The 12,710-nt window shown below is 57.2% G+C and overlaps 2 protein-coding genes across 5 annotated transcripts; one reads left to right on the forward strand and one right to left on the reverse strand.

Moving 5' to 3' along the window:
- Positions 1-205: 205 nt before the first annotated feature.
- On the reverse strand, positions 206-6,055 carry ABHD15 (abhydrolase domain containing 15). The gene is made up of 2 exons (XM_025362998.1): positions 4,999-6,055; positions 206-1,996 (listed from the first exon to the last, which is right to left on the reverse strand). The coding sequence occupies exons 1-2, from the start codon at positions 5,874-5,876 to the stop codon at positions 1,471-1,473; spliced, it is 1,404 nt and encodes a 467-aa protein (XP_025218783.1). The 5' UTR covers positions 5,877-6,055; the 3' UTR covers positions 206-1,470.
- TP53I13 (tumor protein p53 inducible protein 13) lies at positions 5,214-12,401 on the forward strand. 4 transcript variants are annotated; one of them, XM_025363001.1, is made up of 8 exons: positions 5,214-5,501; positions 6,285-7,726; positions 7,914-7,982; positions 8,248-8,289; positions 10,843-10,971; positions 11,104-11,304; positions 11,389-11,944; positions 12,055-12,401. In XM_025363001.1, the coding sequence occupies exons 2-8, from the start codon at positions 7,655-7,657 to the stop codon at positions 12,165-12,167; spliced, it is 1,182 nt and encodes a 393-aa protein (XP_025218786.1). In that variant the 5' UTR covers positions 5,214-5,501; positions 6,285-7,654; the 3' UTR covers positions 12,168-12,401. The 4 variants fall into 4 exon arrangements, with proteins under 4 accessions (XP_025218786.1, XP_025218785.1, XP_025218784.1 ...); XM_025363000.1 differs by lacking the exon at positions 5,214-5,501 and having other exon boundaries at positions 6,076-6,335; positions 7,198-7,726; XM_025362999.1 differs by lacking the exon at positions 5,214-5,501 and having other exon boundaries at positions 7,583-7,726; positions 11,389-12,401.
- Positions 12,402-12,710: the final 309 nt, after the last annotated feature.

Raw genomic sequence — 12,710 nt, forward strand, 5'->3', positions numbered from 1 at the left:
GGCAAGATTATCCAAACCTGAAATCATGGCCTCAGGAATACCTTTATGCCAAGTCTTGGGATGTGGGTTTTGGTATAAGCAGCTCTCTTCTTTACAACTGCTTTGCTGTTTGTGAGGTCAGAACAGGAGCCCTCTTTCTCAATGACGATTAAAATAAAACTTCAGGGTAAAGTTTTTGAATCTTAGCAACACATGGAAACATATGTCCTGTTGCCAAAAAAATTTTAATTGCCTAATCCAAACCAGAATATTTAGATCAACTTGTATACTGTATCTTATCTCTGATATACTATCTCTAGTCCTCAGCATTATTCTTCATAAAACCAAATACCCACTTAGTTGCTAAGTGGCCAGATCTAAGAGGAAGCTTTTCTGCCTTTAAAGGGATGGCCTTTTGAATGATTGAGCAGACAAAACATTGTAATGTGAAATATTTGTAAATCACTGGTCAGCTCTAGTCAACCTCTTGGTGCTTTTGTTTCCTCTGGTCCCAGATGTGTCTCCTGGCTCTGGAAAGGGAGAGGCCAGTAGTAGCATCAGAAAAGGGAGCAACTAACTAGAAAACACCTAAGTTATGAGGTTTGTACTTTTCCTGATTTAGAGAAAGTCCACATCTCAGGAGATAAACAGCTCTGGCTGCAGCCCTCTGGAGTAATCCCCTGAAATGGTGCCAGAGGGAGCATGTAAGGTAGCCAAGATTCTGACTCCTTGAATCATGGTCTAGCAAAGCCCTCAGACCCTGCATGAGAGCGCTTCCTATTTGTAAAATACCCTTGGGATCTCTTCAGTGAGGCTTGGGGGCCAGGTCAGCCCCATTCCCAGCTGGGACTTGCAGAGCTCCTCTGAGAGACTGGACCTTCACATTCCTTGAGATGGATGTTCACATTCTGTAGCTGCTGGGCCCTCACCAGCCAGCCCCACTGCCTCTGCTGCCCTTCTCACACACACAAGCCTGCTGCCGCAGGTGCCAGAGCATTCGGTCAAAGCAGGGCGCCACAACCACAGAGCAAATGAGGGAAGTGGGGCTGAGACACAAACATCCTGTCCTAATGACATCAAGTGGCTCCAGCTTGAGAATCGGGGTCACTGCCCTATGACATACACAAACGTCTCATCCCTCTAGTCACTGCCAATAAGAGGGCACTTTCTCCTGTGTCCATGGGTTGAAAAAGTGCCATCCTTTGGCTTGTGATGTCAGTGATAGGAGACAGTGACTGGAACACTCCGCTGCTGACCGGATGAGTAGGGATATGCTGAGCAGAGGCCAGGCAGGAGATCTGCTGAGGATGAAGTGAGCGCAGGCTCACAGGGCATTCCATCTCCTTCAAGGCACCAGTTTAAGAGAGAGGGACTGAATGACGAGCACAGAGCCGGAGCTCCCTCCGTTCAGTCCACCCCATCTTTCCAGGACTCTCCCTTACCCAGCTGTGTTTTTCTTTGCAGGACTTGGGGGTTCTTGGGCCAGGTCTCTCATCTTGTGTATGATCGCTTCCAGCTAAAGATCTCCTCCAGGTTGGAAGAGGAAGCGACCTCTCGCCTCTGCAAGGCTCCCCCGCGACGACGGCCCCCAAGGAAGGAAGCTCTGTGCCTGCTCAGCCCTTTCATCCTCTCCTCCATTCGGAAGAACTCAGTCAAGGCCCGGAAGGACTCCAGGATGACCTCGTGGCTCCAGGCTGGCAAGGGCTCCTGGCGCAGGAAGCCACAGTGGCCTCCGTGGCGACTGAGCAGGAGGAAGAAGTAGGGGTTGCTGTGGAAGAGTTCAGTGGTCAGAGTGTGGTCTGGGGGTCCACACACGGGGTCGTCAGCACTGCAGATACATAGCACAGGCACGGCCGCCTCGTCCACATCCCGGAGGGGGTCGTTGCGGTCCCAGTAGGTATCCCAGCTGATGGGGAAGCTTTTGGTGTGGCAGAAGAGAGCCTCCTCAAACTCTCGAAGGGAACGGCTCCTGAACAGTCTGCTGGTGTCCACAGTGTCCTCCAGGGCTGTGGCATACCTGGCAGCGAGTTGTTGGGTGGGGAAGGTGGGAAAGAGAGGGAAGAATGAGAACATCAGGTGACAGCAGATGAGATAGAGAGACAGCCCGCAGGCCAGATCTGGCCACAGAAGCTTTCTTTGGCCATTTAGGGCTTTGAAAAAATTTCATTTCATGGCCATCATTTAAAACCAGATGAGGCTGGTTGCGGTGGCTCACACCTGTAATCCAAGCACTTTGGGAGGCCGAGGTGGGTGGATTGCTTGAGTCCAGGAGTTTGAGAACAGCCTGGGCAACATGGCGAAAACCCATCTCTAAAAAAAAAAAAAAGAAAAAAAAAATTAGCCTGTTATGGTGGCTCAAGCCTATGGTCCCAGCTACTCAGGAGGCTGAGGTGGGAGGACTGCTTGAGCCTGGGAGGTCAAGGCTGCAGTGAGCTATGACTGTACCATTGCATTCCAGGCTGGGTGACACAGACCCTGTTTAAAAAAATAAACAAAACAAAATAAAATAAAATAATAAAATCAGCCAGGCACGGTGGCTCACGCCTGCAATTCCAGAACTTTGGGAGGCTGAGGTGGGTGGATCACGAGGTCAAGAGATCGAGACCATCCTGGCCAACATGGTGAAACCCCAGCTCTACTAAAAATACAAAAATTAGCTGGGTGTGGTGGTGCACACCTGTAGTCCCAGGTACTCGGGTGGCTGAGGCAGGAGAATCGCTTGAACCCGGGAGGCAGAGGTTGCAGTGAGCCAAGATCATGCCACTGCATTCCAGCCTGGTGACAGTGAGACTCTGTCTCAATAAATAAATAAATAAATAAAATAATAAAATTAGAAGATTTCACATAAAATGCAGGTGTCTGGCTTCTCTAGGGAAGTGGGAAGATCCAGCCACATGGGTGGGCATTTCTCAGCACAACAATGGGTTCCTCCTCCCTCCTTCTTATGTGAAGACGGTGCCCACTAGGCCTGTCATTCACAGCATCACTGCACCTGCCGATGTGCCCTAGGGGCAGCATTTGACTTCACAGCTGCTGACAGTTCTCCTCCTAACCTCAAATTCTGGCCCTCTGTAGAGAACTTGCTATGAACTGTAACCTCCTGAACTGCTCCTAGAAGAACTTGTTGGCTCAGAGTATCCAAACCAGCAGGTGACACGTCTGCTAATCATTCATATTTGACTTTAGGTTGCATTCATTGTTTTTATTTTTGTTTTTTTTAAACTAACATCCTGTCCTGGTAATGTCACATGAGTGTGATGTTGATCAGGTATAACTGGGGTAGATATTCCTACAGAGTGTGCTGCCTGGCAGAGGAAGCAATTGAGTCTGTAATTTACTGGGTGGATTCCTAAATAGGGGCCTCAGAGCAACTGCTTTGGGTAACAGAGAACATCTATGCTGTTTCTAGCCCCCTGGAGAGGGTTTGGCATTCTGACAAGGAGGCCAGGATGGGCAGCTCCATCTTTTGAGTAGCTCAATCCAGCCTCAGTTGAAATTAGATGTTCATCTCTGACCAGGCACAGTGGCTCACACCTGTAATCCCAGCACTTTGGGAGGCCAAGGCAGGTGGATTCCCTGAGTCCAGACATTCAAGACCAACCTGGACAACATGGCACAATCCCATCTTTACAAAAAATACAAAAATTAACCGAGCATGGTGGCATGTGCCTGTAGTCTTAGCTACTCGGGAAGCTGAGGTGGGGGTCTGACCCCCACATCCCAAGTCTTTCTGCTACACCACACTGTTGCCATAATGACTTCGACCTCATTCTGCCCTCTCCTAAGAAAGCCAGAGTGCAGGCTGGGAATGTCACCTGAGTCCAGGAACTCAAGGCTGCAATGAGTGGTGATCCTGCCACTGCACTCCAGCCTGGGTGACAGAGTAAGATCTTGCCTCAAAAAACAAACAAACAAAGAGCTGGGCACGGTGGCTCACACCTGTAATCCTGGCACTTTGAAAGCTGGGGCAGGCGGATCACTTGAGGTTAGGGGTTCCAGACCAGCCTGGCCAACGTGGAGAAACCCCACCTCTACCAAAAAATATATTAAAAATTAGCTGGGCTTGGTGGTACACTCCTGTAGTCCCCAGGTACTTGGGAGGCTAAGGCAGGAGAATAGCTTGCACCCAGAAGGTGGAGGATACAGTGAGCCTAGATCATGTCACTACACTTCAGCCTGGGTGACAGAGTGAGACTCTGTCTCAAAATAAATAAATAAATAAAATAAATAATTTTAATAAATGCCTGTGTGGGTGTGTCTGTGTGTGTATATACATTTTTTTTTTTTTGAGACAGGGTGTAGCTCTGTCACCCAGGCTGGAGTGTAGTGGCCTGACCAAGGCTCTCTGCAGCCTTGAACTTCTGGGCTTGGGTGATCCTCCCATCTCCACCTCCTGAGTAGCTGGGACCACAGATGCATGCCACCACAGCCGGCTAATCAAAAAAAGAAATTTTTGTAGAGACTGGTTTCCCTATGTTGCCCAAGTTAGTCTCAAACTCTTGGGCTCAAGTGATCCTCCTGCCTTGGCCTCTCAAAGTGCTGGGATTACAGGCGGGAGCCACTGCACCTGGCCTCAAATGCTACCATATTTCTGATTCTTGTCACCTCCAGGCTTAGAGACTGTGAGTAAACATTCTGGGCAGATAATCGTTTGCAGTGGCTTCCGGAGTGCTCTTTGCTGAGTTGTCAAGCTGCAGGCTAAGTGGTAAATGTCAGGTATCTCTGCTGTCGTGGGCCAGGTGCTCAAATTGCTAGGATACAGCTGGGGGTGCTGAGATGAGGCAAGGGGCCGGGGCAGGAGTCCCTGCTCTAGCACAGTAATACCGATGACCTTTAAACCCGCTTCCCCGGTTCTGTCTAGATTACAGGATTTGGAAGGCTTTGGAAGATGCGTTCAGAGAACTTTGCCCAAACTAGCCCACGCCTGTTTGTTCCAATGCTATGCAGAGCTGTTTCTGTTTCTTAGCCAGCTCAGGCCCTCTATTCCTTCCATTCTGGTCTGCGGCCTCCATTACCCACCTGCTGAGGGCGATCTTCTGGTGGAGCAGAAAGCCCCGCTCGTAGGGCCAGGGTAGGCCAGTCTCGAACCACTCGCGGCAGCGCAGCACGGGTGAGATGCAGGCAGCGCCTGTCACGTAGCTGGAGGAGCCGCACTCGCCCAGGTAGGACAGTAGCAGCGCCGACCCCGAGCCTTCACTCACCGCGAACAGCGGCGCCGCCGGGTGTCGGAAGCGGATGTATGTGACCGCCTCCTTGAGGTCGGACGGGTCCCCGAAAGGCTGCAGCCGGGGGCTGACCAGTGGGCAGCCGTGGTGGCCGCGACGATGGAAGATGACCGGGTAGTAGCCGCGCTCCAGGGCGAGCAAGCAGAGGCCGAGCACGTTGCGGGTGAGGCGACCCCACGCATTGGGGATCACCAGAAGCACCGCAGGAAGGCCCCCGGCGCTGGTGATCCGGCGGCCCCTAACACAAGGTCCCACCACCCAGTCCAGGGCCACCAGCCCATCGTCCGCCAACTGCAGGTACTCCCGGGCCAGCTCAGGCCCAGGCGCCACGGGCAGGACGAAGTGGCAGAGGGTCTGCAGGTGGGGCCCGGAGAGCCAGGAGCGCGGGCCGGGCTCCAGCGCCGCCGAGCGCCGCAGCGCGCGCAGCAGGCACTGGGCCAGGGCCGACGGCTTGCAGACAAGGCTGCACCCGCCCGGCAGTGGCTCGCTCCTGTCGCTGAACTGGTCCCCGGGGGCTCCGCCGTCCGCCTCCTCGTCGTCTCGGTCTTGGGCCCCCGCCAGGGTCCTCTCTCCGACGGCGCGCCCCCAGGGTCCCCGGAGCCGCGGGCTGAGCAGGCGGAGCAGGGCGAGCACGGCCAAGATGAGCGCGAGGGCGGCGCCCCACGGCGGCATGGCGAAGCCAGAGAGCCCTGGCGGGCGGCGGGCGGCGGGCGGCGGGCGGCAGGGCCGTCTACTCCACGAGCTCCGCGCTTTGCCCGCGGCTCCACCCGCCGGCGGCGGCTGCCCAGGGCCCTCCCGCGCGGGCGCGCTCTGGATTGGCCGTGGCCCGGCAGAGGCAGCCAGTTCGGGCCCGGCTGCCCTCGCCCGGCCCCCACCTCTGCCCCGGCCCTTTGTACAGCAATTGCAACAAGTGGGAGCAGAGGGTGAGAGGAGCCGCTGCCACCAGGGAGGGAGGGCGCGCCGGCAGCCGGAAGGGAGTGGGGAGGGCACGAGCCGGGGAGAGCGGTGTTGGCCATAGAAACGTGGGAGGACTGGAGGCCGAGGCCTGGGGACCCGACTGCCATCAGGGTCTTCTGCCAGACCCTGTGCGCTGCGCCCTCAGAGGCCGATGAAGAGAAGCAGAAGGGAGAGGTGAGTAAGTCGCAGCTCCGGGCGCCGGCTCCCGGGCCCCCGTGGGGCGGCGGCTGCGCGCTCTGCCCTCAACCGGCCCCGCTCTCCCCAGCCCACCCACGCAGCCCCGCAATAACTTGGCTGGGCGGGGTCCCGCACCGGGCCAGCGAGGGCGGGCGCGGCGTCCGAGCCGCTGGCGGGAGGCTGCTGCTTCCCTGCCTGCATCAGTGCGGGCCCCGCGGACTCCTGGCCCCCGTCCCGGCGAGCTCGGGGTTCCACGTAAAGGAAATCCTCAGCCCGGGAGGGGCTTTCCCAGAAGGAGCAGCCCCACGCCTCCGAGAGTCAGTCGGAGAAAAGGACACACTCAGGCGCCCTGCGACAGGGATGCCCGTCCGACCTACAAGGAACGCCTCGTAAACCGGGGTGCATGGGAGACCAAGGAAATAACACGTTCTCGCTGTTTCCAAACTTTGGGATTGGCATCTCGACCCCTCGCTCTCTACCCACGTTTTCCCCCCAAATCCTGAAGAGGGAACCAGAACCAGCGCCCCGCTGCGGGGCGGGCCGGCCAGCGCACCTCCTGGGGGTGAGGCCTGTAGCTTCCCCATCCCGCGGCGACCAGTCTCTTTCTGGACGCGCGCCCGCCACCGCTGGGCGACGGCGGAGGTGGGGAACACAGCAGCCTCTCGGCCGGCTCCGGCCTCCCGGGGCTTCTGGGTCTGGAGAGTTTGGGGAGCGGAGACACCCCAGAGGTTCCTCCGGGTTCGGACCCTATTTGCGAGGGCGGGAGTGGGGTGGGCCGACGGCGAAGTTCCAGAGGTGGGACCCTCTCCCTTCAGCAGTTCCTCCTGCTTTAATGATTCTGCCTCTCTTCTCGTTGCAGGTCACACCGACAAATCTGAAGCGGGTTTGCCAGAGGAGTGTACCGTCTCCCTGGCCTGGGCCACCGGGTCCACAGGGATCCCATTTCCGGCCCTACACCCCGCTCCACGATCCCATACAGGCGCTGCAGCTGTGTTCTGCAGGCTGCAGGGACGCGCTGAGACGAATCCCCGGACGAGGCAAGGGGCCCCCGCCTGCCCTGCTGAGACTTACGCGCTGACCCGGCTCATACACTTAACTTTTCCGGCTTCAGGTTTAGGACGCTTGCGCGCACGCTCCACTGCTGTGGGCGGGCATTGGGGCGGGGCGAGACCGGGGGCCCACTGTTAGGGGAGGGGCGCGCGCGAGCCCAGGGCCTACGGACGCGCGGGCGGCGCGGGCGGCGCTGGGGCTGGAGGGGCTGGACGCGCGCGCTCTCTCGCTGGCAGGGCGGCGGGCAGGGCCTGGGGCCTCCTGGGATGGCGCCTCCTCCGCCTTCGCCCCAGCTGCTTCTCTTGGCAGCCCTTGCGAGGCTCCTGGGTCCCAGCGAGGTAAGGTGACCCGCTCCTGGGAAAGCCTCGGCCCGGGAGCTCAAAGCGCTTTGCCAAAAGTTCGTCCTGGAAGGAGTGGCGCGCCGAGGGGGACGCGGAGTTCTTCCGCTGGCGGTCTGGGCCTGGGGAGGGAGAGGGCAGGGCCTCGTCGTGTCCAGTGCCCCAGCTCTGCGCTTTGGACTCACAGGTGATGGCTGGGCCGGCGGAGGAGGCGGGAGCCCATTGTCCCGAGGGCCTGTGGCCTCTGCCCCCGCAGGTAGGAGCCCTGGAGGGCCCAGGGAGAGAAGGGTGTGAAAGGCTAGCTCAGTCCCGCTCAGTTCTCTCCGCTCTCTCCGCACCCTCCACAGTCACCATCTGGGGACCTCTGCCCGTTCCTCTGTCCTCAGTAGCCAATTCTCCATCCCAGCCTGGCGCTTGGGGCCTGCCGTCCCCTCCCCACCACACACACACACACACACACACACACACACACACACACAGTCCCCCAGCTGCCCTAAGCTCTGTTCTTTCCCCATGTACAGGTGTCACCAAGAGTGACCTACACACGAGTGAGCCCAGGACGGGTGAGTACAAGCAGGGGCCCACCCTTGGTGTCCACGCCTGGAGACAGGAGCTCCTAGCAGGCTTCCCCACCTTTTCTGCTGATCGGCCCCATTCCTTACCACTTCCCTCAGGCAGAGGCAGGGCTCTAGTTCTCCACCCCACCTCCAAGCCTAGGACAGATCAGCCCCAGGACGGATGGCTCAAAGACAGTGAGCCATAGGCCTGTCATCTGCAGTACTGTGTCAGGATGCTGTTGGGTAGCTGGCTCTGTGGACAAGTGGCTGTGAGTGGAACTGTCTCTGAGAGTAGCTGGAAAAAGCCCAGGCTCCAGCTCCCTGAGGGGACAGCGGGAAGTCTCCTGACTTTGTGGGCCCTAGTTTTCTGTAGGAGAGGGTATGAATTTTGTCTCTACCTGTGAGCAGCGAGGGAGGGTGTGTGCCAGCACCGGGCACAGTACAGAGCTGCAAAGTGGAAGGAGTGTGCCTCTGGTTCCCAGGCTCCACACTGCAGGCTCAGCTTCCGTGGCAGCCTCTCCATCTTCATTGCCAGCTCCTCTGATTTTTCCTTTGAAATACTTATTATTATTATTTATTATTATTATTTGAAATGGAGTCTCACTCTGTCGCCCAGGCTGGAGTGCAGTGGCACTTACTGCAACCTCTGCCTCCAGGTTCAAGCAATTCTCATGCCACAGCCTCCCGAGCAGCTGGGATTACAGGCGTGTGACACCTACCTCAGCTAATTTTGTATTTTTAGTAGAAACGAGGTTTCACCATGTTGTCCAGGCTGGTCTTGAGCTCCTGCCCTCAAGTGATCTGCCTGCCTCAGCCTCCCAAAGTGCTGGGATTACAGGCGTGAGGCACCATGCCTGGACTGAAATACCTAACTTAAATTGGCCGGGCACAGTGCCTCATGCCTGTAATCCCAGCACTTTGGGAGCCTGAGGCAGGTGGATTACTTGAGGTCAGGAGTTCAAGACCAGCTTGGCCAACATGGTGAAACCTCATCTCTACTAAAAATACAAAAATTAGCCAGGCGTGGTGGCGCACCCCTGTAATCCCAGCTACTCGGGAGGCTGAGGCAGGAGAATTGCTTGAGCCGGGGAGGCAGAGGTTGCAGTGAGCCGAGACCGTGCCACTGTACTCCAGCCTGGCTGACAGAGCGAGACTGTCTCAAAAAAAAAAAAAAAAAAAAAAAATTCTCTGTAATAGCTCCAGGCCAAGAGTCATTGCCTCACTTTGCCACCTACCAGATTCCTTTTCTCAAACACCCTTTCATGAAGTCATTCCTCTGTTCACAAACTGTCAATGGCTCCTTATTTCCCACCTTATCGTGGCCGTACTCTCTGGCCTGGCTTTTCAGGCCTTACTTAAGTAAGCTTCATCTGACCTCTCCACATCCTTGGTTCCTCTCCAGTTGTGTCAGGCTGTTTGCCACAGAAATGAGTTCCAGCCTCGCCCCCAGCACAGCCCCTTTGCTCCTGTTTATTCTCCTCCACACCTGGCCTATCCTGAATCAGAGAGTGCAGCTCCCTCCCCTCCTGTCATACTCTCCCATCCCTCTTCCCAGCCCCAGCAGGAGTCAGCTCCCCCTGAGACACTGCCTGATGGCATCAGCCTTTATTCCTCCCCTCCTCCTCTGAATTTATCTCTGATAATTTAGCAACTAATCACTAAGTTTTATTAGTTTGCTCTTTTATTTGCATTAGTTGTTTCCCTGAGTTTCTTTTTTTTTTTGAGACAGTATCTCGCTCTGTCACCCAGGCTGGAGTGCAGTGGCGCAATCTCGGCTCACTGCAAGCTCCGCCTCCCGGGTTCACGCCATTCTCCTGCCTCAGCCTCCTGAGTAGCTGGGACTACAGGCGTCCGCCACCGCACCGGGCTAATTTTTTGTATTTTTAGTAGAGGTGGGGTTTCACCGTGTTAGCCAGGATGGTCGCAATCTCCTGACCACGTGATCCGCCCCTCTCAGCCTCCCAAAGTGCTGGGATTACAGGCTTGAGCCACCGCGCCCGGCCTCCCAGAGTTTCTTATACATTCCTTGCAAGCAGAGTCCAGGAGTTCTTTGGCATCTCCTACAGCATCTAGCACAGCACTGAGCACCAAGTCAACTCAATCAAAGAGTAATGAATGATTGATGGAGTATTTCCATCCTGAGATTGTGCACCTGCTGCCTGCCTGCTCTGTATCTGGATGCTCTTGGGAGATTGTATAGATCGGATTGATGGTCTTCATTTGGGGGATGCTTATGGCTTGGATTGTGAACGTGTAGAGCCATTGTTACACCTGCAGGGAAATATAGCTCGAGTGTGGTCTGAGTCTGGCAGGATTATCCAGGCATGCTGTGAGCTTTGAAGGGTGGCACTTGATGGAAAGGAATGGTGAAAGGAACACTCAGAGGCAAGAGCAGGTACCTGCCAATACCCAGGGCCCTTTGTCCTTTCCTGGACCCTGAAGGCAGAAGAGCCATCCAGCTTATGGGAGTACCTTTAAACTGGCCCCCTGGATGGGAGAACTTGAGATTCTCTGGGAGGGCTCTGGGCCTGCTTTGATGTCTGTGTGCCTTTCCTCCAGGCTGAGGATGTCACCTTCCTCTACCACCCCTGTGCCCACCCCTGGCTGAAGTTCCAACTTGCCCTCTTGGCCTATGCTTGTATGGCTAACCCCTCCCTCGCCCCTGACTCCAGCCTCACGCAGGATCGGGTATGTAGCTGATGAAAGGTGCTTGCCTGGCCCTGGCAAAAGGCCCTGTGTGCAGGGAAAGAAAAATTCAAGGGTTTTCTCTTGCTTGTCCCCCACCTTCCTCGTAGCTCTAACAGTTACCTCTTCTCATAGCCCCTGGTGCTGACTGCATGGGAGCTGGCGCTGGAGATGGCCTGGGTAGAGCCAACCTGGGCCGCCCACTGGCTGATGAGGAGGCGGAGGAGGAAGGAAAGGAAGAAGAAGGCATGGATCTACTGTGAAAGCCTTTCAGGGCTGGCGCCCACCGAGCCAACCCTGGGTAGAGGGAGGCTGTGCCGGAGAGGGTGTGTGCAGGTGAGAGGCGCTGGGCCCAGGCTTGTTGGTCCTTGGGTTCTCTGAGAGGGGCAGCAGGGTGATTGCTGTCTCCCCTCTCCTTAGGCCCTGGCTCTGGCCTTCGCTCTGCGGAGCTGGCGGCCCCCTGGCACAGAAGTGACATCTCAAGGGCCCAGGCAGCCCTCTCCCAATGGTGCCAAAAGACGGAGGCTGCGGGCTGCCCTTGGTCCCCAGCCCACTCGCTCAGCCCTGAGGTTTCCCTCTGCTTCCTCAGGGAGCTTGAAGGCCAGGCAGCCCATGGTGGGAATCCCTGGTAGGGAGAGTAATGCCCCATCTGTGCCCACTGTCTCCTTCCTGCCCGGGGCGCCTGGAGGCAATGCCAGCTCCAGGACAGAGGTTCAGGTGCTCAACGGGCAAGGCAGCCCTGGGGGCTGTGTCTGTTCAAGTCAGGCTTCCCCGGCCCCTCGCGCAGCAGCGCCTCCACGGGCAGCCCGCGGCCCCACCCCACGCACTGAAGAGGCCGCCTGGGCTGCCATGGCCCTAACCTTCCTGCTGGTGCTGCTCACCCTGGCCACGCTCTGCACACGGCTGCACAGAAACTTCCGACGCGGGGAGAGCATCTATTGGGGGCCCACAGCGGACAGCCAGGACACAGTGGCTGGTGAGGAGTTCCCACCCGAGGCCCCCACCCCACCTTGCGTGGCCCCGGCCCGCCGCCCCCCATGGCTTCCCTGCCCTCCCGCCCTTGACTGCTCGGCGCCTGGCCCACAGCTGTGCTGAAGCGGAGGCTGCTGCAGCCCTCGCGCCGGGTCAAGCGCTCCCGCCGGAGACCCCTTCTTCCGCCCACGCCGGACAGCGGCCCGGAAGGCGAGAGCTCGGAGTGATGGCCTAGGACCTGCCACTGTGGCGTGCGGCTCTTCCCCGCACCTCTGCCACGTGGACCTCTGCCACGTGGACCGCGCGCGGGGCGCCCCCTGGTGGCGGCGGCACGGCCCTGACGGAGCACTGCGGGGTTTTTCCTCTTTGTTGATTGCTGAGTGGGCGGCCAAGGGGAGAAAAGGAGCCGCTTCTGCCTCCCTTGCCAAAACTCCGTTTCTAATTAAATTATTTTTAGTAGACTCTGGAGTTGAGCTTGTGCATCTGCCGCACAGAGACACTCCCACCCGGACCCTAGTCCTAGGCCATGAAGGTGATATTTTTTGAGGCAGGCGTTTACCAATCAGATTGGCCACCACCAGCCCGCCCCCGCTGGCCAACCTGTCCCTGGACATGGGGCTTTAGGAGTATCCTCGTGGGAGGGTGACATTATTGTCATACATGTTAGAATAGTTACATATTCCCAAAGTAACTCTTCCACTAGACAGATGTTCCCAGCACAGGGGCTTCCCTAAGGTGGGGGTCCTGGGGCACTTGCAGTCACCCTTCCT

This window comes from Theropithecus gelada, chromosome 16 (genome assembly GCF_003255815.1).
Source record: "Theropithecus gelada isolate Dixy chromosome 16, Tgel_1.0, whole genome shotgun sequence".
Lineage (NCBI taxonomy): Eukaryota > Metazoa > Chordata > Mammalia > Primates > Cercopithecidae > Theropithecus > Theropithecus gelada.

Excerpts from the sequence above, each read along its gene's own strand:
- ABHD15 (XM_025362998.1), bottom strand. The coding sequence starts at position 5,876 with ATGCCGCCGTGGGGCGCCGCCCTCGCGCTCATCTTGGCCGTGCTCGCC. Across the intron at positions 1,997-4,998 it reads CAGAAGATCGCCCTCAGCAG|GTATGCCACAGCCCTGGAGG; the intron begins GTGGGTAATGGA and ends ACTCGCTGCCAG.
- TP53I13 (XM_025362999.1), top strand. The coding sequence starts at position 7,655 with ATGGCGCCTCCTCCGCCTTCGCCCCAGCTGCTTCTCTTGGCAGCCCTT. Across the intron at positions 7,983-8,247 it reads TGTGGCCTCTGCCCCCGCAG|GTGTCACCAAGAGTGACCTA; the intron begins GTAGGAGCCCTG and ends CCCCATGTACAG. Across the intron at positions 10,972-11,103 it reads CCAGCCTCACGCAGGATCGG|CCCCTGGTGCTGACTGCATG; the intron begins GTATGTAGCTGA and ends CTCTTCTCATAG.